General features: G+C 47.5%; 1 protein-coding gene across 1 annotated transcript in view; it reads left to right on the top strand.

The window, feature by feature from the left end:
- Positions 1 to 22,985, top strand: part of LOC139233090 (hemicentin-1-like) — a 530,358-nt gene that overhangs the window by 342,175 nt on the left and 165,198 nt on the right. Inside the window, exons 57-62 of the mRNA XM_070863608.1 lie at positions 653 to 749; positions 4,891 to 5,052; positions 7,325 to 7,438; positions 11,993 to 12,195; positions 15,235 to 15,316; positions 16,454 to 16,585. Of these exons, the coding sequence (XP_070719709.1) occupies positions 653 to 749; positions 4,891 to 5,052; positions 7,325 to 7,438; positions 11,993 to 12,195; positions 15,235 to 15,316; positions 16,454 to 16,585 (790 nt within the window). The remainder of the gene's footprint in view (positions 1 to 652; positions 750 to 4,890; positions 5,053 to 7,324; positions 7,439 to 11,992; positions 12,196 to 15,234; positions 15,317 to 16,453; positions 16,586 to 22,985) is intronic.

Here is a 22,985-nt window from a genome sequence, read left to right as displayed (position 1 = left end):
TCTTTCGTAACAAAGCTTTGCTGAAGTCGCTTGACAAAATCGTCCCAGTCTTCCCCAACACAGTACCGTTCCTCTGTGCTACTGGTGGCCATTCTCGTGGGTCGTGAATTCCCGTTTCTCGTCGCCAATGTAAAGTCCTTACTCTACAGTATGAAACCACACGATGCACATTCTGGGGACAAGGTCACTCTGTGACCTCAACTCTTTATTTACAGGACTCCAAAGACGATGACCCTGTGTGGGACCTCCCTTTTTATACCTGTGTGATCGGGTAAGGAGTGTTTCCCACAAGTTCACCCCTTGTTGTCAAGATGTGCATCTAGGTTGAGTGTATACAGTAATACAGTGGTGTTACAGTGTGGCTACATACATGACATTCATAGGTTTATATGCAACCTTCAGGGCTGCTGATCGAGGGCCGTGTGGCTCTTTGTCGGCCGGCGCGGACTCGATGGGCCGAAATGGCCTCTTTCTGTGCTGTAAATTTCTACGTTTCTATGTTTCTATAATGTATTGGATTATCTCTGTCGGAATCAAATCCATTGACCAAGGGCCCTCCCAGCTGTGGAGGAAACTCCGCCTCTATTCTGTGCTGAGTCTGGCTTTGGGTTGAAATTGCACTCACACAATGTTTGTGGTGTTTTTCCTGTAGATTCACTCGGTGCAGGTATCTGACACAGCTGGCTACGTCTGTCTAGCCGAAAACCCAGCGGGAACCACAGAAAAGCTTTTCCGCCTTCATGTTCAAGGTAATGATCTCAGCTCCATTTTGAGGACATGTATAAAACATTAATTAGGCCACAGCTAGAGTACTGCATGCAGTTCTGGTCACCACATTACAGGAAAGATGTGATTGCACTAGAGAGGTTACAGAGGAGATTTAGGGAGATGTTGCCTGGACTGGATAATTTTAGCTATGAGGATAGATTGGATAGGGCGGGTTTTCTTTCTTTGGAATAGAGGAGGCTGAGGGGAGACCTTATTGAGGTGTATATAATTATGAGGGGATAGGAAGGACCTATTTGCTTTAGCAGAGGGGTCAACAACCAGGGGTCATAGATTTAATGTAATTGGTTGGAGATTTAGGGAATTTGAGGGGAAATATTTTCACCCAGAGGGTGGTGGGGGTCTGGAACTCACTGCCTGAATGGGCGGTAGAGGCAGAAACCCTCACCACATTTAAAAAAGTACTTGGATGTGCACTTGAAGTGCCTTAAGCTACAGGGCTATGGACCAAGAGCTGGAAAGTGGGATTAGGCTGGATTGCGCTTTGTCGGCTGGCGTGGACACGATGGGCCGAAATGGCCTCCTTCCCTGCTGTAAATTTCTATGATGATGCACAGCTCACACTGCATTGAGGCGTCAGCGGCAGTGACATGCAAGCAACAACGAAAACTTTATTGCGGGTCGAGCGTGTGTCGGACAGCGTGTGTGTGTCCGCTTCACTCGCGTTGCATTGCAGCTTACCTCCTCGCTGTATTGGGTGGCAATGACGCGCCATCTTCAAAAGACATCATGCAGATTCTTGAGTGTTGGTATTTGAAGCCGATGATGAGCGGCTGAACAAGGTTGTCAGTGAGCTGAAAGGCAAGAATGTGGATGATGTCATCACTGCTGGCAATGCCAAGCTTGTGATTGTCCCAGCTGGAAGTGCTGTAACTGCTGGTGTTGCAGGAAGTGCTGCTCCAGCTGGAGGTGCTGGTGCTGCAGGAATTGCTGCTCCAGCTGGAAGTGCTGTAACTGCTGGTGTTGCAGGAAGTGCTGCTCCTGCTGGAGGTGCTGTAACTGCTGGTGCTGCAGGAGATGCTGCTCCTGCTGGAAGTGCTGTAACTGCTGGTGCTGCAGGAGATGCTGCTCCTGCTGGAAGTGCTGTAACTGCTGGTGTTGCAGGAAGTGCTGCTCCAGCTGGAGGTCCTGTAACTGCTGGTGTTGCAGGAAGTGCTGCTCCAGCTGGAGGTCCTGTAACTGCTGGTGTTGCAGGAAGTGCTGCTCCAGCTGGAGGTCCTGTAACTGTGCTGGTGCTGCAGGAGATGCTGCTCCAGCTGGAAGTGCTGTAACTGCTGGTGTTGCAGGAAGTGCTGCTCCAGCTGGAGGTCCTGTAACTGCTGGTGTTGCAGGAAGTGCTGCTCCAGCTGGAGGTCCTGTAACTGCTGGTGTTGCAGGAAGTGCTGCTCCTGCTGGAGGTGCTGTAACTGCTGGTGCTGCAGGAGATGCTGCTCCAGCTGGAGGTGCTGTTGCTGAAGAAAAGAAAGAGGAGAAGAAAGAAGAGTCTGAAGAATCAGATGATGACATGGCTTTGGTCTCTGATTAAATGCAAAAATGTCTTTAAAATAAACAGTGCTGTGTTCTTAATGTTAAAAATAGTGCTTTTAACATTAAGCAAAAGTCCCAAAGCACTTCACAAAGGCACAGGAAAAAAATGTGGACACAACGTCAAAGTGGTGAAGTTCAGGGAGAAGATTTAATGTATTGTACTTAATTAGGGCTCCCCACTGCTATACAGTAGACCCAGGTGTATGGTGTTGAATGGAAAAGCTTTTCATTTCATCGGTGATCTTTTCCTCCTCTTATCACCCTCATCTCTAATCTCCAAACTCTCCCTCTCCTTTCTTGTCTCTCTCTCTTTTATCAATATGACTCTGGCAATGCCTTGCTCATTCCTCTGGAGCTCCAGACTCGTGTCCCTGCATCTTTACTATACTGAAATCAAGACTTATTGCATCACCTCTTACCCTAACTATACACCAAGGCAGTCAGGGCCCGCTGGAAGGAGCACTTCGAAGATCTCCTTAACCGAGACTCTGCCTTCGAGTGTCCTCGACTCCATCCGGCAGCATGCTACCCGCCACCATCTCATGAGGTCGAAAAAGCCATCCGTCAGCTCAAGAACAACAAGGCATCAGGAGCAGATGGAATCCCCGCTGAGACACTAAAGGATGGCGGAGAGGCACTATTGGCATGAATGCATGATCTCATCTCTCTTATCTGGAAGGAGGAGAGCATGCCAGGAGATCTCCGAGATGCCGTAGTCATGACCATTTTCAAAAAAGGGGACAAGTCCGACTGCGGTAACTACAGAGGAATCTTCTTGCTGTCAACCACTGGAAAAGTCGAGGCAAGAATCCTCCGCAACCATCTTCTCCCTGTGGCTGAGGAGCTCCTCCTACAGTCACAATGCGGATTCCGTCCACGAAGGGGTACAATGGACATGATCTCCGCGCGACAACTACAAGAGAAATGCAGGGAACAGCACCAACCACTGTACATGGCCTTCTTTGACCTCACAAAGGCCTTTGACACTGTTAACCGTAAGGGACTATGGAGCGTCCTCCTCCGTTTTGGCTGCCCCCAAAAGTTTGTCACCATCCTCCGCCTGCACCACGATGACATGCAAGTCGTGATCCTGACCAACGGATCCACCACAGACCCAATCCACATCCGGACCGGGATCAAGCAGGGCTGTGTCATCGCACCAACCCTCTTCTCGATTTTCCTTGCTGCAATGCTCCATCTCACTATCAACAAACTCCCCGCTGGAGTGGGACTAAACTATAGAACCCAATGGGAACCTGTTCAACCTAAGTCGTCTCCAGGCTAGATCCAAGGTTGCCCCATCCTTTGTCATTGAACTACAGTACGCGGAAGATGCTTGCATCTGCATACACTCAGAGAACGAACTCCAAGCCACCGTCAATACCTTCACGGAGGCGTATGAAAGCATGGGCCTTACACTAAACATCTATAAGACAAAGGTCCTCCACCAACTTGACCCCGCCACACAGCACTGCCCCTCCGGTCACCAAAATCCACGGCTCTGCCTTGGACAACGTGGACCATTTTCCACACCTCGGGAGCCTACTATCAACAAGGGCAGACATCGATGACTAGGTCCAACACCGCCTCCAGTGTGCCAGCGCAGCCTTCAGTCGCCTGAGGAAGAGAGTGTTTGAAGACCAGGACCTCAAATCTGGCACCAAGCTTGTGGTCTACAGGACAGTAGTGATACCCGCCCTCCTATATGGCTCAGAGACATGGACTATATGCAGCAGACACCTCAAAGTGCTGGAGAAATACCACCAGTGCTGCCTCCGCTCAGATCCTGCAAATCCACTGGGAAGATAGACGCACCGACATCAGTGTCCTCACCCAGGCCAACATCCCCAGCATCAAAGCGCTGACCACACTCGACCAGCTCGGTTGGGTGGGCCACATTGTTCGCAAGCCTGACATGAGACTCCTTAATCAAGTGCTCTACTTGAAACTCCTACACGGCAAGCTCTAGTGGACAGAGGAAACACTTCTAGGACACCCTCAAAGCCTCCTTGATAAAGTGTAACATCTCCACTGGCACCTGGGAATCCCTGGCCCAAGACCGCTCAAAGTGGAGGAAGAGCATCCGGGAGGGCGCTGAGCACCTCGAGTCTCATCGCCGAACACAGACAGCGGAAGGAGCATGCAGCAAACCAGACTCCCCGCCCACTCTTTCCTTCAACCACTGTCTGTCCCACCTGTGACCGAGACTGTGATTCCCGTATTGGATTGTTCAGTCACCTGCGTACTCACTTTTAGAGTGGAAGCAAGTCTGACTCGATTTTGAGGAATTGCCTATGATGATGACCCTAACGAATGCTTTCCCAGGAACTCAAGATTGCTCTGTACCTGCCTCTGTGAGGAAAAAACATAATAGCTGCCTTAATAAAGGAAAATAAAAATATTGAATTTTGACTGTGAGTTGATGTTTTCCTTTCTGAAAGATTCTGTTTGAAAGGTTGAAAGAAGAAAATCCTGAAAGCCATCAATCCCCTGGAATGTGTAGTTTGGTGCTGGGATTGAATAGAGTTCAGTCAGTCCCGATTCACATCTGGGCCTGCTTGTGTTTTTTTCATACAGTGCCTCCCACCGTACTTGGCCCAGATCCAGAGAATGCTAATGTCGTGGTGAACAACCCCATTTGGTTAACGTGTGAATCCCGAGCGGTTCCTGCAGCAGACATCACATGGTTCAAAGATGGACACCTGCTACAGTCCAGCACCGAAATCCTCATCCTCCCAGGTGAGAGAGGTTGAGGAGAAAAATGGGAGGGTGGGGGGTGGGGGCGAGGGTATGTGTGAGTAAGCCACCTTTGACCTCTCCAATGATATCATCGTCTGAGAGTGCTGTCCATCGCCCTCCATCCCCTGTTCATGATGAAACTGAAGTGCCGATTCTGCACAAAATAGTTGTTCCCAAGTTGTGTCTGGCAAGCTTATTGAACACTCAAAGCACGAGAGGACAGAGAAGGAGTACTAATCATACAGGTATCTCTCTTCATACCACTTAGACAAGTCAGTAAGATACATTCTCCATACAACCAATTTATTATAAGTGCCCATTTTATGGGCATCTATTGTGATATAAGATGAGCATTTCAAATGTTCTCTATGTAAGAGTGTTTGATATGAAGAAAGGCTTGCATTTATATAGCACCTTTCACAATCTCAGGACATCCCAAAGCACTTTACAGCCAATGAAGTACTTTTGGAGTGTAGTCACTGTTGTAATGTAGGAAACGCGGCAACCAATTTGCACACAAGCAAGCTCCCACAAACAGCAATGTGACAATGACCAGATAATCTATTTTAGTGATGTGGATTGAGTGATAAATATTGACCAGGACACCGGGGATGACTCCCCTGCTCCTCTTCGAAATAGTAGCCATGGGATCTTTTACGTCCACCTGAGAGAGCAGACGGGGCCTCGGTTTTAATGTCTCATCCGAAAGACGGCACCTCCGACAGTGCAGCACTCCCCCAGCACTGCATTGGAGTGTCAGCCTAGATTTATGTGCTCATGTGCCTGGAGTGGGACTTGACCCCACAACCTTCTGGCTCAAAGGCGAGAGTGCTACCCACTGAGTCACAGCTGACATTTGGAGACGTTCTGGTAATACCCGACAATGTATCAATTAGGCAATTGGTCAGATTCAGGAGTATAGATCCTGGCGATGTTATATATAAAGATGTTTTGAACCTTAATATGTTATTCATTTTTCATTCAATCTTGGATTAGGTTGAAGCCTGGAGTTGATTCAAAATCAGAACTCTAGCTCTCCCATTGCTCAGCGAGTGAATGCAGTGGTCAGTGTGAACTGAGCCATACTGACCAGGGAAGCTTCTCCATTCAATTTTCAGCCTGTGCCGAGGTAGCTAGGCTCAGTCAGGGCACCACCAGGATTCCCAGTAAAATAGCCAGTATTCCTGCTCCCAGTTGACACTCAGTGACCCTCGGTGGAAAACGAGCTGTGTGGTCATTGGGTGAGGAGCGCGTTGGTTTGGTTCAATCCTGCTGACACTCGGTGTTCAGACTCTCATATAAAGAATTGGGTGAGCGACCAGAGAGTGGCCATTGCCCGTGGAACCATATTCTACCCTGGGTCAATGCCGCAAGGAGGGGGAGATGGAGGGGGATTATGGATGTTTCCTCTAACTATTCATGTTTAAAAACAATAAGCCTACCATACTTATTTGAATATAGTTATTGAAAGCAAATAGGACATAGTAGGATGCATTCCCTTCGATCTGGAGACCTAGAACGTCGAAGAATTGTTGGATACACAAGAAGAAATTCTGAAGGCTGAAATCAATCACGTACACAAGCTAGATTTTCGGTCTTCTGCCGCCCCTGTTAGCGCCCCGGATGGGCGGAAATGGCGGCGGTAAGCACTTCCGGTTGGGCGGCCAGCTTCCAGCGCCCCGCCGGGATATTCGGTGCCGGTTTCGAGGGGGCGCGGAGCACTAACGCCTGGAAGTGGTGAGCCAGTGTGCAACGCCCCTGGTTGTGACACCGGCTGGATTTTTGACTCCTGTCCGCCCATAGCACGCCCCCTGCTGGGACTGCCTGTGAAAGCAGGCAGTCCCAGCTGTCGCGGCTACAGTGAGGTAAGTAATGACGACTTCCGTTAGTGTCATTGGGTTTTTTTGCGATTCATGTTGTGGTGGTGTGAGTTATTTATTGGGAATGTTTTTGGTGTTTTTTTTCCCCCCTAGGCTTCTCTTACAGCACTCCAAGGCCGACTGTTTAGCTCGGCATTTCCAGTTGCTCAGCCGGCCTAGCGCCCCAAGGGAGGCGTGTAACGCCCGGGCGCAAACATTACCGCCCCGCCGCCATTACCGCCCCGATATGAGCAGAACCAAAAATCCATCCCGAAAGAGTTCTTGATTTACCCAAAGAACACAGCTCAATTTTCACTTCTTGATGGAATAGTTTCCACCGTATTCATTTTAAATATTTCATTGGACTATAGTTGCATATTCTCTCATCTGATCTCTTCCCATTTCCATTCCAGGTGGTCATATCCTTCAAATTCCCAGAGCAAAGACCCAGCACAACGGCAAATACGTTTGTATTGCTACCAATGCAGCGGGGAGGGATGAGAAGCACATTCACCTCCACGTATACAGTGAGTGACAACACAGACTCATTGCACATCAGTGTGGAAGGTGGGGAATATTGACATAAAAGGGCGTATTGCGACAAATCTGTTGCTATAAGAACAACCCTGGCAATGTCTACGGTCAGCATCAAGAGCTCTCAGTTCAGCACAGCCCAGGTAGATCCATCGTAACGCTCCCCCTACATTGCTCCATCAAGCACTCCCTAGATCAGCTGTAGGACAGTTAAATGTAAAGTAAAGCTACCTCTCCTCAACGCTAATAAATCTGTCTCAGCCTCCAACCTCCAAAGAGCACCAATGTGAGAGTTTTCCATTTTTTGCAGTAGCCATCCTCTGACCTCTCTGAGTGTGTTTGCCAATTTAGTGCCAGAGTTGGGGCATTTTATGCTGTGAACTCATGTTCATTAGTGTAATATATTTGCTTCATGGGTTCTTTGCTTAAGAATTCATAGCGACACATTGCTATTAAGAACTAGTTGGTTTATTAGCAAAAGGTTCACCCACCAGGCTCACAACCACCTGCCTCGTCGTGGATCTCCCGAACCCAACTGGCTGGGGTTTTATTGAGTCTTGTGAACATCACGTGACTGGCTAAGTCACTCCCAACTCAACAGCTCTACAACTCTTTTGTTGCAAAACAAAAAATCAATTAAGTCAAGTGCCCCCTGTTTAAAAGGGGGGGGGGAACACTCCAAACACTTTTCAAGTGCCTTTTTTTTTGTTTTTTTTTAGGGCACTAAAAAACACACATTTTACAAGTGCCCCTGGCTAAAAGTGGGGGGGTGGAGGGGGACACTAAAACCCGGCAATAAAACAAATTAAACTTTAAAACATATAAAATCAAATTAAAATTTGGTTGCCGGGGGTGATGATGCACTCCAGTCCCTCCGGCGCCCACCTCTGGCGGAAGGCCGCAAGCGTACCGGTGCACACCGCGTGCTCCATCTCCAGAGGTACTCTGGCTCGGATGTAACCACGGAAGAGAGGCAGGCAGTCGGGCTGAACGACCCCCTCGACCGCCTGCTGCCTGGACCGGCTGATGGTCCCCTTGGCCGTGCCCAGGAGCAGTCCTACGAGGAGGCCCTCGGACCTACTCGCTCCCCTCCGCCCAGGGTGCCCAAAGATCAGGAGTGTGGGACTGAAGTGCAACCAGAATTTGAGGAGCAGCCCCTTCAAATAATGGAATAGGGGCTGCAACCTCGCACATTCAATAAAAACGTGGAACATGGACTCTTCCAGACCGCAGAAATTGCAGGTGCCTGGGAGCCCGTGAACCAACTTAAACATTTATTGCACAGGACTGCTCCGTGCACCACCCTCCAGGCCAAGTCCCCGATAAATAGTGGGAGGAATCCCGCGTAGAGTGCACTCCATCGGGGACCCCTGCCTCCTCCGGACGGCAAGATGGTACGCCATGGCGTGTCCAGACGGCAGACGAGGATGGCAAGGTTGAGAGTGTGCAGGAGCAGCCCGTACAGGAAACCCCTCCGCGCAGAACTGAAATGCACGGAGGGGATTTCCCCGGGCGACTCAAGTTGTGAGGGCAACAGCTCTACAACTCTTTTTAGGAAACAAAATAAACAGTAAATCAAGTGCCCCCCCCCCCCCCCCCGATCTGGGGGACACTCCAAACATTTCCCAAGGCCCTTTTTTTTTTGTTTTTTTTTGTAGGTTTTTTTTTTGTGTTTTTTTTTTAGGGCATTAAAATTCCATATTTTACAAGTGCCCCCTATAAAAGGGGAGGGGGACACTAAAAACACCGGCAATTAAAACAAATGAAACTTTAAAACATAAGATCAAATTAAAATTTGGTTGCCGGGGGTGATGATGCACTCCAGTCCCTCCGGCGCCCACCTCTCGTGGAAGGCCGCGAGCGTACCGGTGGACACTGCATGCTCCATCTCCAGGGACACCCTGGCCCGGATGGAGGCGCGGAAGAGAGGCAGGCAGTCAGGCTGAACGACCCCCTCGACCGCCCGCTGCCTGGACCGGCTGATGGCACCCTTGGCCGTGCCCAGGAACAGTCCTACGAGGAGGCCCTTGGACCTACCCGCTCCCCTCTACACAGGGTGCCCAAAGATCAGGAGTGTGGGACTGAAGTACAACCAGAATTTCAGGAGCAGCGCCTTTAAATAGTGGAACAGGGGCTGCAGCCTCGCACATTCAGTAAAAACATGGAACACGGACTCTTCCAGACCGCAGAAATTGCAGGCGGCCTGGGAGCCCGTGAATCGGCTTAAAAATTTGTTGCACGGGACTGCTCCGTGCACCACCCTCCAGGCCAAGTCCCCGATAAATAGTGGGAGGACTCTTGCGTAGAGTGCACTCCATCGGGGACCCCCGTCTCCTCCGGACGGCAAGATGGTACGCCATGGCGTGTCCGGACAGCAGACGAGGATGGCAAAGTTGAGAGTGTGCAGGAGCAGCCCATACAGGAAACCCCTCCGCACAGAACTGAAAGGCACGGAGGGGATTTCCCTGGGAGACTCAAGTTGTGAGGGCAACAGCTCTACAAACCTGTGAGCATACTCACAGGTGAATACATTACAGTTAGAAAGTAGGTTGTGCCTACCCAAATTCATTTCAAGTAGGACCCTTCTAGCCAACAGACCGGGCGAGGCAACATTCTGCCCAACAATCTGGGCTCAATCAAGTCCGAGATGTGAAAGGGCTGTATTGAACCACTCTGGTCCCCCAACAAAACCATTTGATCCCATGATCTTTTGCTTAATTAAATAACTACTACTACATTCAGTTATGTGATGCCGTTAACATCGAAGAACGTCCCAAGGTGCTTCACGCAGGTGTATCAATAAAATGTATGCCGAGCCAAAGAAAGATTTTAGGAAGGGTGACCAAAAGTTAGGTCACAGAGATTGGGTTTTTTCGTTGGGTCTTGAAGGATTGAGAGGGAGGGTTCATAGAAGTTTACGACATGGAAGGAGGCCATTTCAGTCCATCGTGTCCGCACCGGCCGACAAAGAGCTATCCAGCCTAATCCCACTTTCCAGCTCTTGGACCGTAGCCCTGTAGGTTACGGCACTTCAAGTGCACATCCAAGTACTTATTAAATGTGGTGAGGGTTTCTGCCTCTACCACCCTTTCAGGCAGTGAGTTCCAGACCCCCACCACCCGTTGAAGGAAGAAATTTCTCCTCAGATCCCCTCTAAGTCTCCCCCAATTATTTGAATTCTATGCCCCCTGGTTGTTGACTCCTCTGCCAAGAGAAACAGGTCATAAGAACATAAGAAGGGTTTGGGGAGGAAGTTCCAGAATGTGTAGCCTCTGCGGCTGAAGGCACGACTGCCAATGGTGGGGTGAAGGGAGAAGGATGCACAAGAGGTCAGAGAAATGGAGAGTACGGTGGTGTTTGTGGGGCTGGAGGAGGTCACAAAGATAGGGAGGGGGAAAGGCCATGATGAGATTGAAACACAAGATGATCATTTTAAATTTGAGGCGGTGGAGTGGGGAGGGGGGACTGGGAGCCAATGTAAGTCAGCGAAGATGGGGACGATGGGTGGGGAATAAGATATGGGCAGCAGAGTTTGGGATAAAGTAAAGTTTACCGAGGATGGAGGATAGGCCGGTCAGGAGAGTATTTGAATAGTCGAGTCTGGGGGTGAAAGTACTATGGATGAGGGTTTCACCAGCAGATGAGTGAAGGAGGGCAATGTAATGGAGGTGGAAATGGACAGTCTTTATGATGGAAAGGATATGGGGTTGGAATTTCAGCTCAGGGTGGAGTCGGACGCCAAGTCTGCTAACAGTTTGGTTTAGCCTGAGACAGTGGCCAGAGAGGGGGAAGGAATCAATGACAATGGTGTGGACTTGTGGCTGGGGACAGAGACGATGGCTTCTGTCTTGCCAATGTCTAGCTGGAGGAAATTGCAGCTCAGCCAAGAGTGAACATCAGATAGACAGTCTGACAACACTGCACTGGAGGGGTCGACAGAGGTGGTGCCGAGGCAGAGCTGGTTGCCATCAATGTACATGTGGAAGCTGACCTCGTGTCTACGTATGAGAAAAAGAAGAGGGTCAAGGGATAGATCCTTGGGGGGAATCTGGCAATAACAGTGCAGGGGTGGGAAGGTAAGTCAGTTTGAGATGCTCTGGCTATGATCAGATCGGTAAGAGTGGAAGCACGTGAGGACACTCCCACTGAGCTGGACAATGGAGGGTGGGTATTGGCGGAGGAGGGTGGGGTTGACCATGTCAAATGCAGCATAATCCCAACATGAAGCAACCTGGGCAACATGATATGGAACACTGTAGTTTGATGCTGACCAGTTATCTTGCATATGTAGATGTCATTGATGGGGGACCAAAGATTAGTGATCGTGATGTACTCCATGCAGGTTTATCAAGAACTAATGCGATGCTTTACTGGGAAGCATTGTGGGCGGTCACTACTATAACCTAATAGAGAAATATTTGTGACTTGTGCAGTGAATGTGTAAGAATATTATGGCTCTTTTATTAGCCATTGCCTCTATTTACAGCACCAGATAGCATTCCATTGCATTCTAATCAATATCTTTTGATTTTTTTTCCCCCTCAAAGCCCCGCCCACTATTAAACACCATGGCAATGGTTACTCAGAGGCCATCACGGTGCGAGTCGGAGAAACGGCCACTTTCAGATGTGAGTCGGAAGCAATTCCAGTCCCGACTGTTGTGTGGTATAAGAACGACCAGCAGCTGGCCCTGCTAAATGGTGCCCATACCCTGTCTGAGGGGCAGATACTCCAGATTGAAAATGCCCAGGTAAAATCTGTGTCCGGTACTTCAATTGTTGACAGTAATTGAACTCAACTGTGCAGTATCCCTCCCTATCTCTGTAATCCACAACACTCCAGCCCCGCAAACCCACGAGATGTCTGCGCTCCTCTAATTCTGGCCTCTTGAGCATCCCTGATCCCTGCTCCACTATTGGCGGCCGTGCCTTCAGCTCTGGAATTCCCTCCCTAAACCTTTCTGCCCCTCTTTCCTCCTTTGAAATGCTCCTTAAAACCTACCTCTTTGAGCAAGCTTTTGGTCTCTTGCCCCAATATCTCCTTACAATTGTACATCCCTGTCTGGAGTAAAAATAAAACGGGGAAGGTGGCTCAACCATGGCTAAGAAGGAAAATTAAGGATAGTGTTAAATCCAAGGAAGAGGCATATAAATTGGCCAGAAAAAGCAGCAAACCTGAAGACTGGGAGAATTTTATAATTCAGCAGAGGAGGACAAAGGGTTTAATTAGGAGGGGGGAAATAGAGTATGAGAGGAAGCTTGCTGGGAACATAAAAACTGACTGCAAAAGCTTCTATAGATATGTGAAGAGAAAAATATTGGTGAAGACAAACGTAGGTCCCTTGCAGTCAGATTCGGGTGAATTTATAATGGGGAACAAAGAAATGGCGGACCAGTTAAACAAATACTTTGGTTCTGTCTTCACGAAGGAAGACACAAATAACCTTCCGGAAATACTAGGGAACCGAGGGTCCAGTGAGAAGGAGGAACTGAAGGAAATCCTTGTAAGGCAGGAAATTGTGTTAGGGAAATTGATGGGATTGAAGGCCGGTAAATCCCCGGGGCCTGATAGTCTGCATCCTAGAGTACTTAAGGAAGTGGCCCTAGAAATAGTGGATGCATTGGTGATCATTTTCCAACAGTCTGTCGACTCTGGATCAGTTCCTATGCACTGGAGGGTAGCTAATGTAACACCACTTTTTGAGAAAGGACGGAGAGAGAAAATGGGTAATTATAGACCGGTTAGCCTGACATCAGTAGTGGGGAAAATGTTGGAATCAATTATTAAAGACGAAATAGCAGTGCATTTGGAAAGCAGTGACAGGATCGGTCCAAGTCAGCATGGATTTATGAAAGGGAAATCATGCTTGACAAATATTCTTGAATTTTTTGAGGATGTAACTGGTAGAGTGGACAAGGGAGAACCAGTGGATGTGGTGTATTTGTACTTTCAAAAGGCTTTTGACAGGGTCCTGCACAAGAGATTGGTGTGCAAAATTAAAGCACATGGTATTGGGGGTAATGTACTGACGTGGATAGAGAACTGATTGGCAGACACGAAGCAGAGAGTCGGGGTAAATGGGTCCTTTTCAGAATGGCAGGCAGTGACTAGTGGGGTGCTGCAGGGCTCAGTGCTGGGACCCCAGCTATTTATAATATACATCAATGATTTAGATGAAGGAATTGAGTGTAATATCCCCAAGTTTGCAGATGACACTAAACTGGGTGGTGGTGTGAGCTGCGAGGAAGGTGCTAAGAGGCTGCAGGGTGACTTGGACAGGTTAGTTGAGTGGGCAAACGCATGGCAGATGCAGTATAATGTGGATAAATGTAAGGTTATCCACTTTGGTGGCAAAAACAGGAAGGCAGAATATTATCTGAATGGCAGCAGATTAGGAAAAGGAGAGGTGCAACGAGACCTGGGTGTCATGGTACATCAGTCACTGAAAGTTGGCATGCAGGTACAGCAGGCGGTGAAGAAAGCAAATGGTATGTTGGCCTTCATAGCTAGGGGATTTGAGTATAGGAGCAGGGGGGTCTTACTGCAGTTGTACAGGGCCTTAGTGAGGCCTCACCTGGAATATTGTGTTCAGTTTTGGTCTCCTAATCTGAGGAAGGACGTTCTTGCTATTGAGGGCGTGCAGCGAATGTTCACCAGGCTGATTCCCGAATGGCTGGACTGACATATGAGGAGAGACTGGATCGACTGGGCCTGTATTCACTGGATTTTAGAAGGATGAGAGGGGATCTCATAGAAACATATAAAATTCTGATGGGACTGGACAGTTAGATGCAGGAAGAATGTTTGCGATGCTGGGGAAGTCCAGAACCAGGGGACATAGTCTAAAGATAAGGGGTAAGCCATTTAGAACTGAGATGAGGAGAAACTTCTTCACTCAGAGAGTTGTTAACCTGTGGCATTCCCTACCACAGAGAATTGTTGATGCCAGTTCATTGGATATATTGAAGAGGGAGTTAGATATGGCCCTTGTGACTAAAGGGATCAAGGGGTATGGAGAGAAAGCAGGAAAGGGGTACTGAGGTGAATGATCAGCCATGATCTTATTGATTGGTGCTGCAGGCTGGAAGGGCCGAATGGCCTACTCCTGCACCTATATTCTATGTTTCTATGTTATGTGGCTCAGTATCAAATTGTGTTAACTTTCCTGTGAAGTGCCTTGGGACGTTAAAGGTGCTATATAAATACAAGTTTGTTGTTGTTGATGGTGAGTTATATTCATCTCGTGTTTGGTTGGGTTAACGGCCTTTTATATGGCTCGATGAAAAATGGTCTGGAACACACGCACAATGGTCGCAGTGCATGGCAATATTTTTGAAGATTCAGGTGGCAGCATTACCCTTTCTTCATGTACAGTGGCCCCATTGTCTTCTTTGATTTCCCGTGGACTTCCCACATCTTCTGCACTGCAGCACAACTCCGTTTCCTCTCAGTTTCCTCTTCCACACCAAATACTTTTCCCCCTCCTGACAATCCTCAACTCTCCATAAAGCCCCTGTGCTGAATCCTGCTCTGATGTCTAGGGCAGCTCTTCCAGCCCCGCCTCTCCAACTCCTGGACAGGATACAAGGAAAAGCTTGTCATCTGAGACATTCTTCTTTCCCTTACCTCTGATCTCCAACCTCTCGCTCTTTCCGTAACCCCCTTTCTTGTGTTTCTGACGTTTATTGATATTGTGATTGCATGTTCCTCTTGTTCCCTGTCCCACACTCTGCCTTCCTATTATTTTGCCCTCTGCTAACTTCTTAATTTTTGCTCCTTCTGGATTTAGATTACAGATTCTGGGCACTATATGTGTAAAGTTACCAACCTGGCTGGACACATGAAAAGGATCTTCAGACTGAGCGTGCACTGTAAGCATGGGGAGCATGTTCGGAACCTGGGACAGCTGTTCGCTCAGTATATTACACTTAAACATTCTCTGTCACATTTTGGGGAGGTTCTTTTGCAGATCTAGCCTTCAGAAGATTGAACAGCTGGGGTGGAACCCATGATGCGGCAGATTGTACATGTGGAGGGATCAGACTTGATGGGCCAAGTGACCTTTTCTTGTTCCATGCTTCCTTCCTGTTATTGGTGCAGCTACGTGCTGTGAATGCACCAGGATGTTGGATTTGGGTTTTCCAGACGGTTGGCTTCCTGGGCGGTATTTTAACTCACCGATAATGGAGCGGGCGAGCAGTTAAAATGGAACGGCTCCATTTCCCCTTCTGCCCTCGCCGAGCTTGGATTTTAACGCTGCTGTTTTTTGCCGATGTACGAGGTCCCCGCCAGGCTCGGGTGTCCTATGCCATCAGTAGGACCCCATTGGCATTTTAACAGGGACGCGACTGCTGCCAACGACATAAAGTCATTGCGCATGCGCAGTTCTAATGCTCTCGTGGTTGTCCTTGCCGGACTTCGTTGTCGGCAGTCATTTTGATAGAATAGAAATTGTGTTTGTTTTGCCGGTCACTGGAATAATTCACAGCCCTGCTTCTCAAGTGTGGCCACAGTCCCCGAAGGTTTCGGAAAGGACAGTAACTGTTCATACATCCTACTATGTGTAAAATGGTACTGGCCACGATTCGATGTAAATATTTGGACAGGAGGTGTTCGCAGGTTTAACGGCAAGGTTGAGCATGCACCCAGCTTCAATGATGGGAAAGATCATTCAAAAAAAAGAGAAACAGATAAAACTTGAGCTAAAGTTGAGCCTAGAGCTTTGGGCTGAGGAATTTTCACTTCGGAACCGCCTCTAATTCAAAAAGACAGTCGGGCAGAAAAGACTGCGAACATTATATTAATAAGAATAATAAATCTATTGAATTTGAATCCAATTTCTTAAAAATCAGAGCACAGAAAGTTAGTGAAACAAGTTGCCAAGGGGGTGACAAAATGGTGAAAATTGAAAAATTGGAAAAAGTACCCAAATTGTTGTCTGGGTTTTTACTGCAAATGTTCAAGTTATTCATCATTTTTATATTATTGATTTTTCTCCTTTATTTCAGCCCCACCGACCTTTGAAGAGCCCTTGCAGGAGGTTGTTAATCAGACAGCGGGCAGTGCCCTTGTTTTGTCGTGCCATGCGTCGGGTATTCCTCCACCCACCATCACGTGGCTCAAAGATGGAGAGCCAATAGGTAGGACTGGGGGTGGCCCATCTCGTTACTAAGGGTGGGTAGAGTGTGGGACTCGCTACCACCGGAAGGGATTGAGGCAAAATAGCTTGGATGCTTTCAAATGGAAACTAGATGAGGGGATGAGAGAAAAGGGAATAGAGAGATATGCTGACGGGCTGAGAACGAGGGAGCTGGAATGAGAGGAGACTCGTGTGGAGTATAAAGATCAGCACAGACTAGTTGGGCCGAATGTAAGGGGGTGTCACGGTTGTGTGGGGCGGACTGGTTGGGCCGGGTGCTCTTTACCTTTCCGCCACTGTTCATTGTTCATAGGTTTATATGTAACTTTCAGGGTTGCTGACCGAGGGCCGTGTGGCTCTTTGTCGGCCGGCACGGACACGATGAGCCGAAATGGCCTCCTTCTGCACTGTATGTTTCCATGAATGGGCTGTTTCTGTGCTGCATATATTCTATGTAATAGTAAAAATGCTTTCTTTTTATAAAATGTGGAACGGCATTGATCCAGGTGGCACATTAATGAATAAATATAGGTGAGCTGGCCAGGTTTTCCACGGGGCACAATGGTTCTGGTGCTACTGCCCATAGTTGGATAAATCAAGAGGTGGTGCAGAGTGAAGGGGCAAGGTCACCTTCTGCACAGCAGGCCAGATATTCCTGGCACCTCAAGAAGAGATGAAAGTTTGGGGATTAGCATACTTTAACAAAACTTTCCCTCGGGAAATTGAAGCGCTGTAGTCGAGTCTAAGATAGACGTGGCTGATTGTGCATTATGAAAATTATGAAAGGTTTTGATAGAGTGGATACAGAGAGAATGTTTCCACTTGTGGGGAAGAGCATAACTAGAGACCATCAATATAAGATAGTCACCAAGAAATCTAATAAGAAATTCAGAAGAAACTTCTTTACCCAGCGAGTGGTGAAAATGTGGAACTCGCTGCCACAGGGAGTGGTTGAAGCAAATAGTACAGATGCATTTAAGGGGAGGCTAGATAAAATATGAGGGAGAAGGGAATAGAGGGTTATGCTGATAGATTTAGATGAGGAAAGACGGGAGGAGGCTCGAGTGGAGCATAAACGGCAGCATGGACTGGTTGGGCTGAATGGCCTGTTTCTGCGCCGTATATTCTATGTAATGTAATCCTATAGAAACATAGAAATTAGGTGCAGGAGGAGGCCATTCGGCCCTTCGAGCCTGCACCACCATTCAAGAAGATCATGGCTGATCATTCAACCTCAGTACCCCTTTCCTGCTTTCTCTCCATATCCCTTGATCCCTTTAGCCGCAAGGCCATATCTAACTCCCTTTTGAATATATCTAACGAACTGGCCTCAACAACTTTCTGCGGTAGAGAATTCCACAGGTTAACAACTCTCTGAGTGAAGAGGTTTCTCCTCATCTCGGTACTAAATGGCTTAACCCTTATCCTTAGACTGTGACCCCTGATTCTGGACTTCCCCAGTATCGGGAACATTCTTCCTGCCTCTAACCTGTCCAATCCCATCAGAATTTTATGTGTTTCTATGAGATCCCCTCTCATTCTTCTAAATTCCAGTGAATACACGCCCAGTCGATCCAGTCTCTCCTCATATGTCAGTCCTGCCATCCCGGGAATCAGTTTGATGAACCTTCGCTGCACTCCCTCAATAGCAAGAATGTCCTTCCTCAGATTAGGAGACCAAAACTGAACACAATATTCCAGGTGTGGCCTCACCAAGACCCTGTACAACTGCAGTAAGACCTCCCTGCTCCTATACTCAAATCCTCTAGCTATGAAGGCCAACATGCCATTTGCCTTCTTCACCGCCTGCTGTACCTGCTTGCCAATTTTCAATGACTGATGTACCATGACACCCAGGTCTCGTTGCACCTCCCCTTTCCTAATCTGTCACCATTCAGATAATCTTCTGCCTTCGTGTTTTTGCCACCAAAGTGGATAACCACACATTTATCCACATTATACTGCATCTGCCATGCGTTTGCCCACTCACCTAACCTGTCCAAGTCACCCTGCAGCCTCTTAGCATCATCCTCAGAGCTCAAACCGTCACTCAGCTTGGTGTCATCTGCAAACGTGGAGATATTACATTCAATTCCTTCATCTAAATCATTAATGTATATTATAAATAGCTGGGCTCCCAGCACTGAACTCTGCGGCACGCCACTAGTCACTGCCTGCCATTCTGAAAAGGACCCATTTATTCTGACTCTCTGCTTCCTGTCTGCCAACCAGTTCTCTATCCACATCAATACATTACCCCCAATACCATGTGATTTAATTTTGCACACCAATCTCTTGTGCAGGACCCTGTCAAAAGCCTTTTGAAAGTACAAATACACCACATCCACTGGTTCTCCCTTGTCCACTCTACTAGTTACATCCTCAAAAAATTCTAGATGATTTGTCAAGCATGATTTCCCTTTCATAAATCCATGCTGACTTGGACCAATCCTGTCACTGCTTTCCAAATGCTCTGCTATTTCATCTTTAATAATTGATTCCAACATTTTCCCCATCACCGATTTCAGGCTAACCAGTCTATAATTCCCTGTTTTCCCTCTCCCTCCTTTTTTAAAAAGTGGTGTTACATTAGCTACCCTCCAGTCCATTGGAACTGATCCAGAGTCAATAGAATGTTGGAAAATGGTCACCAATGCATCCACTATTTCTAGGGCCACTTCCTTAAATACTCTGGGATGCAGCCTACCAGGCCCTGGGGATTTATCGGCCTTCAATACCATCAATTTCCCTAACACAATTTCCTGCCTAATAAGGATACCCTTCAGTACCTCCTTCTCACGAGACCTACTGTCCTCTAGTACATTCGGAAGGTTATTTGTGTCTTCCTTAGTGAAGACAGAACCAAAGTATTTGTTCAATGGGCCTGCCATTTCTTTGTTCCCCATTATAAATTCACCTGATTCTGACTGCAAGGGACCTACATTTGTCTTCACTAACCTTTTTCTCTTCACATATCTATAGAAGCTTTTGCAGTCAGTTTTTATGTTCCCTGCAAGCTTCCTCTCATACTCTATTTTCCCCCTCCTAATTAAACCCTTTGTCCTCCTCTACTGAGTTCTAAATTTCTCCCAGTCCTCAGGTTTGCTGCTTTTTCTGGTCAATTTACATGCCTCTTCCTTGGATTTAACACTATCCCTAATTTCCCTTGTTAACCACGATTGAGCCACTTTCTCTGTTTTATTTTTACTCCAAACAAGGATGTACAATTGTTGAAGTTCATCCATGTGATCTATAAATGTCTGCCATTGCCTATCCACCGTTAACCCTTTAAGTATCATTTGCCAGTCTATTCTAGCCAATTCACATCTCATACCATCGAAGTTACCTTTCCTTAAGTTCAGGACCCTCGTTTCTGAATTAACTGTGTCACTCTCCATCTTAATAACGAATTCTACCATACTATGGTCACTCTTCCCCAAGGGGCCTCGCACGACAAGATTGCTAATTAGTCCTCTCTCATTACACAACACCCAGTCTAGGATGGCCAGCTCTCTAGTTGGTTCCTCGACATATTGGTCTAGGAAACCATCCCTAATAGACTCCAGGAAATCCTCCTCCACCGTATTGCTACCAGTTTGGTTAGCCCAATCTATATGTAGATTAAAATCACCCATGATAACTGCTGTACCTTTATTGCACGCTATGTAATGCATGGTCTATGGAAAGAATGGGCTTAATGAGGCGAAAGGTCTTCTTCTTCGATATCGGTGCATCAACGGGTTTTTGCCTCTGCTTTTTTTGGACTGTTCACTGCCCCTCTAAGATTTTTTGTTCTTGGGGAAACCTAGACAAAGGTCCTTGGTCCCAATATTGGACAACACCAAGGGGTGCCATCGAGCTTGTGACAGCCAGGTGTGTGCTGCTCAGCGATTGCAGCTGGGTGGCAATAGAAACATAGAAAATAGGTGCAGGAGCAGGCCATTCAGCCCTTCCAGCCTGCACCGCCATTCAATGAGTTCATGGCTGAACATGAAACTTCAGTACCCCCTTCCTGCTTTCTCGCCATACCCCTTGATCCCCCGAGTAGTAAGGACTTCATCTAACTCCCTTTTGAATATATTTAGTGAATTGGCCTCAACTAATTTCTGTGGTAGAGAATTCCACAGGTTCACCACTCTCTGGGTGAAGAAGTTTCTCCTCATCTCGGTCCTAAATGGCTTACCCCTTATCCTCAGACTGTGACCCCTGGTTCTGGACTTCCCCAACATTGGGAACATTCTTCCTGCATCTAACCTGTCTAAACCCGTCAGAATTTTAAACGTTTCTATGAGGTCCCCTCTCATTCTTCTGAACTCCAGTGAATACTAGCCCAGTTGATCCAGTCTTTCTTGATAGGTCAGTCCCACCATCCCGGGAATCAGTCTGGTGAATCTTCGCTGCACTCCCTCAATAGCAAGAATGTCGTTCCTCAAATTAGGAGACCAAAACTGTACACAATACTCCAGGTGTGGCCTCACCAATGCCCTGTACAACTGTAGCAACACCTCCCTGCCCCTGTACTCAAATCCCCTCGCTATGAAGGCCAACATGCCATTTGCTTTCTTAACCGCCTGCTTTACCTGCATACCAACCTTCAATGACTGATGTACCATGACACCCAAGTCTCGTTGCACCTCCCCTTTTCCTAATCTGTCACCATTCTGTCTCTCTGTTTTTACCACCAAAGTGGATAACCTCACATTTATCCACATTATACTTCATCTGCCACGCATTTGCCCACTCACCTAACCTATCCAAGTCACTCTGCAGCCTCATAGCATCCTCCTCGCAGCTCACACTGCCACCCAACTTAGCGTCAATCGGCCACAGGCTGGGGAAAGGAAATTATCAGCCAGGGTTTCCACTATTTCAAATATAAACAGAAAATGCTGAGCGTACTCAGCCGGTCAGGCAGTATCTGTGGAGAGAGAAACAGAATTAACGTTGCAGGTCTGTGATCCTTCGTCAGAACTGGAAAAAGTTGGAGATGTAACGGGTTTTAAGCAAGTGCTGGAACAGGGAAAGAGGGGGAGGGGAGGAAAGAACAAAAGGGAAGGTCTGTGTTAGGGCCGAAGACAGGAGTGATGCAAATGACAATAGGGGTGGTGCAAAGCAAAAGGAGGTGGCAGTGGGACAATAAAGGAATAAAAAATAGTTCAAGAGGAGGTGTGACTGGCAACAGCAGAATCAGTACCAGCACCCATTGTGCGAAGAAGTTCCAGTCCCGATGAAGGGTCACACACCTGAAACAGTAACTCTGTTTCTCTCTCCACAGACGCTGCCTGACCTGCTGAGTATTTCCAGCATTTTCTGTTTCTATTTCAGATTTCCGCATTATTTTGTATTGCCACTAACTGATGTCCACTCCCTATCCAGGGTGACAAATGGGTGAGGGCAGTGAGCACCCATGGGTGAGGGCAGTGAGCACCCATGGGTGAAGGCAGTAAGCACTCATGGAGTTGCACGCCAGCACGAGTCAATACTTTAAGGGGAAACGGGTAAAGAAAAGCTGGAGAGCACGGTATCAAAACAGTAAATTCGTAAAATTATTTTAAACTAAGTTGCAAGGAGAGACAGGCTGGAACTGGTAAAAAGGCAAACTTTAAACTGGAAGTTCGTCTTCACATAAAGATTGATCAATTCATGCACCGGATTCCAGATAGGTGAGTGGAGGGGGAAACTATTGATTTATTTTTTTTAAATTAGATTACGCAGTAGGGAGACTTTAGAATCTTCCAGGATGGATGAATTTTGATGGGTGAAATGACCTTGCTCATCAGCAAAGATGTTGTGATTAGAGAACAACGATCTGTGAGAGGTGCAGGTAAAATCTATTACACTGTAGTCACTTAGTGGAGTTGTTTGAAACATTTTCACTGCTTTTGGCCGATACGGTACTTGGAAGTTATGATAAACCTTTCTAACACACTGGTTCGGCCTCAACTGGAGTATTGTGTCCAATTCTGGGCACCGCACTTTAGGAAGGATGTGAAGGCCTTGGAGAGGGTGCAGAAAAGATTTACGCGAATGATTCCAGGGATGAGGGACTTCAGTTACGTGGATAGATTGGAAAAGCTGGGGTTGTTCTCCTTGGAGCAGAGAAGGTCGAGCGGAGATTTGATCAAGGTGCTCAAAATTATGAGGGGTCTAGACTAAGTAGATAGAAACTGTTCCCATTGGCGGAAAGGTTGAGAACCAGAGGACACAGATTTAAGGTGATTGGCAAAAGAACCAAAGGCGACATGAGGAAAATCTTTTATACGCAACGAGTGATCAGGATCTGGAATGCACGGCCCGAGAGGGTGGTGGAGGCAGACTCAATTGTGGCTTTGAAAAGGAAGTTGGATAAGTACCTGAAGGAAAAGAATTGCAGGGCTACGAGGAAAGGGCGGGGGAGTGGG

Source organism: Pristiophorus japonicus, chromosome 20 (assembly GCF_044704955.1).
Source record: "Pristiophorus japonicus isolate sPriJap1 chromosome 20, sPriJap1.hap1, whole genome shotgun sequence".
In the NCBI taxonomy this organism is placed as follows: Eukaryota; Metazoa; Chordata; class Chondrichthyes; family Pristiophoridae; genus Pristiophorus; species Pristiophorus japonicus.
The sequence above is the reverse complement of the archived record's forward strand: the minus strand, read 5'-3'. Positions and strand labels throughout refer to the sequence as shown.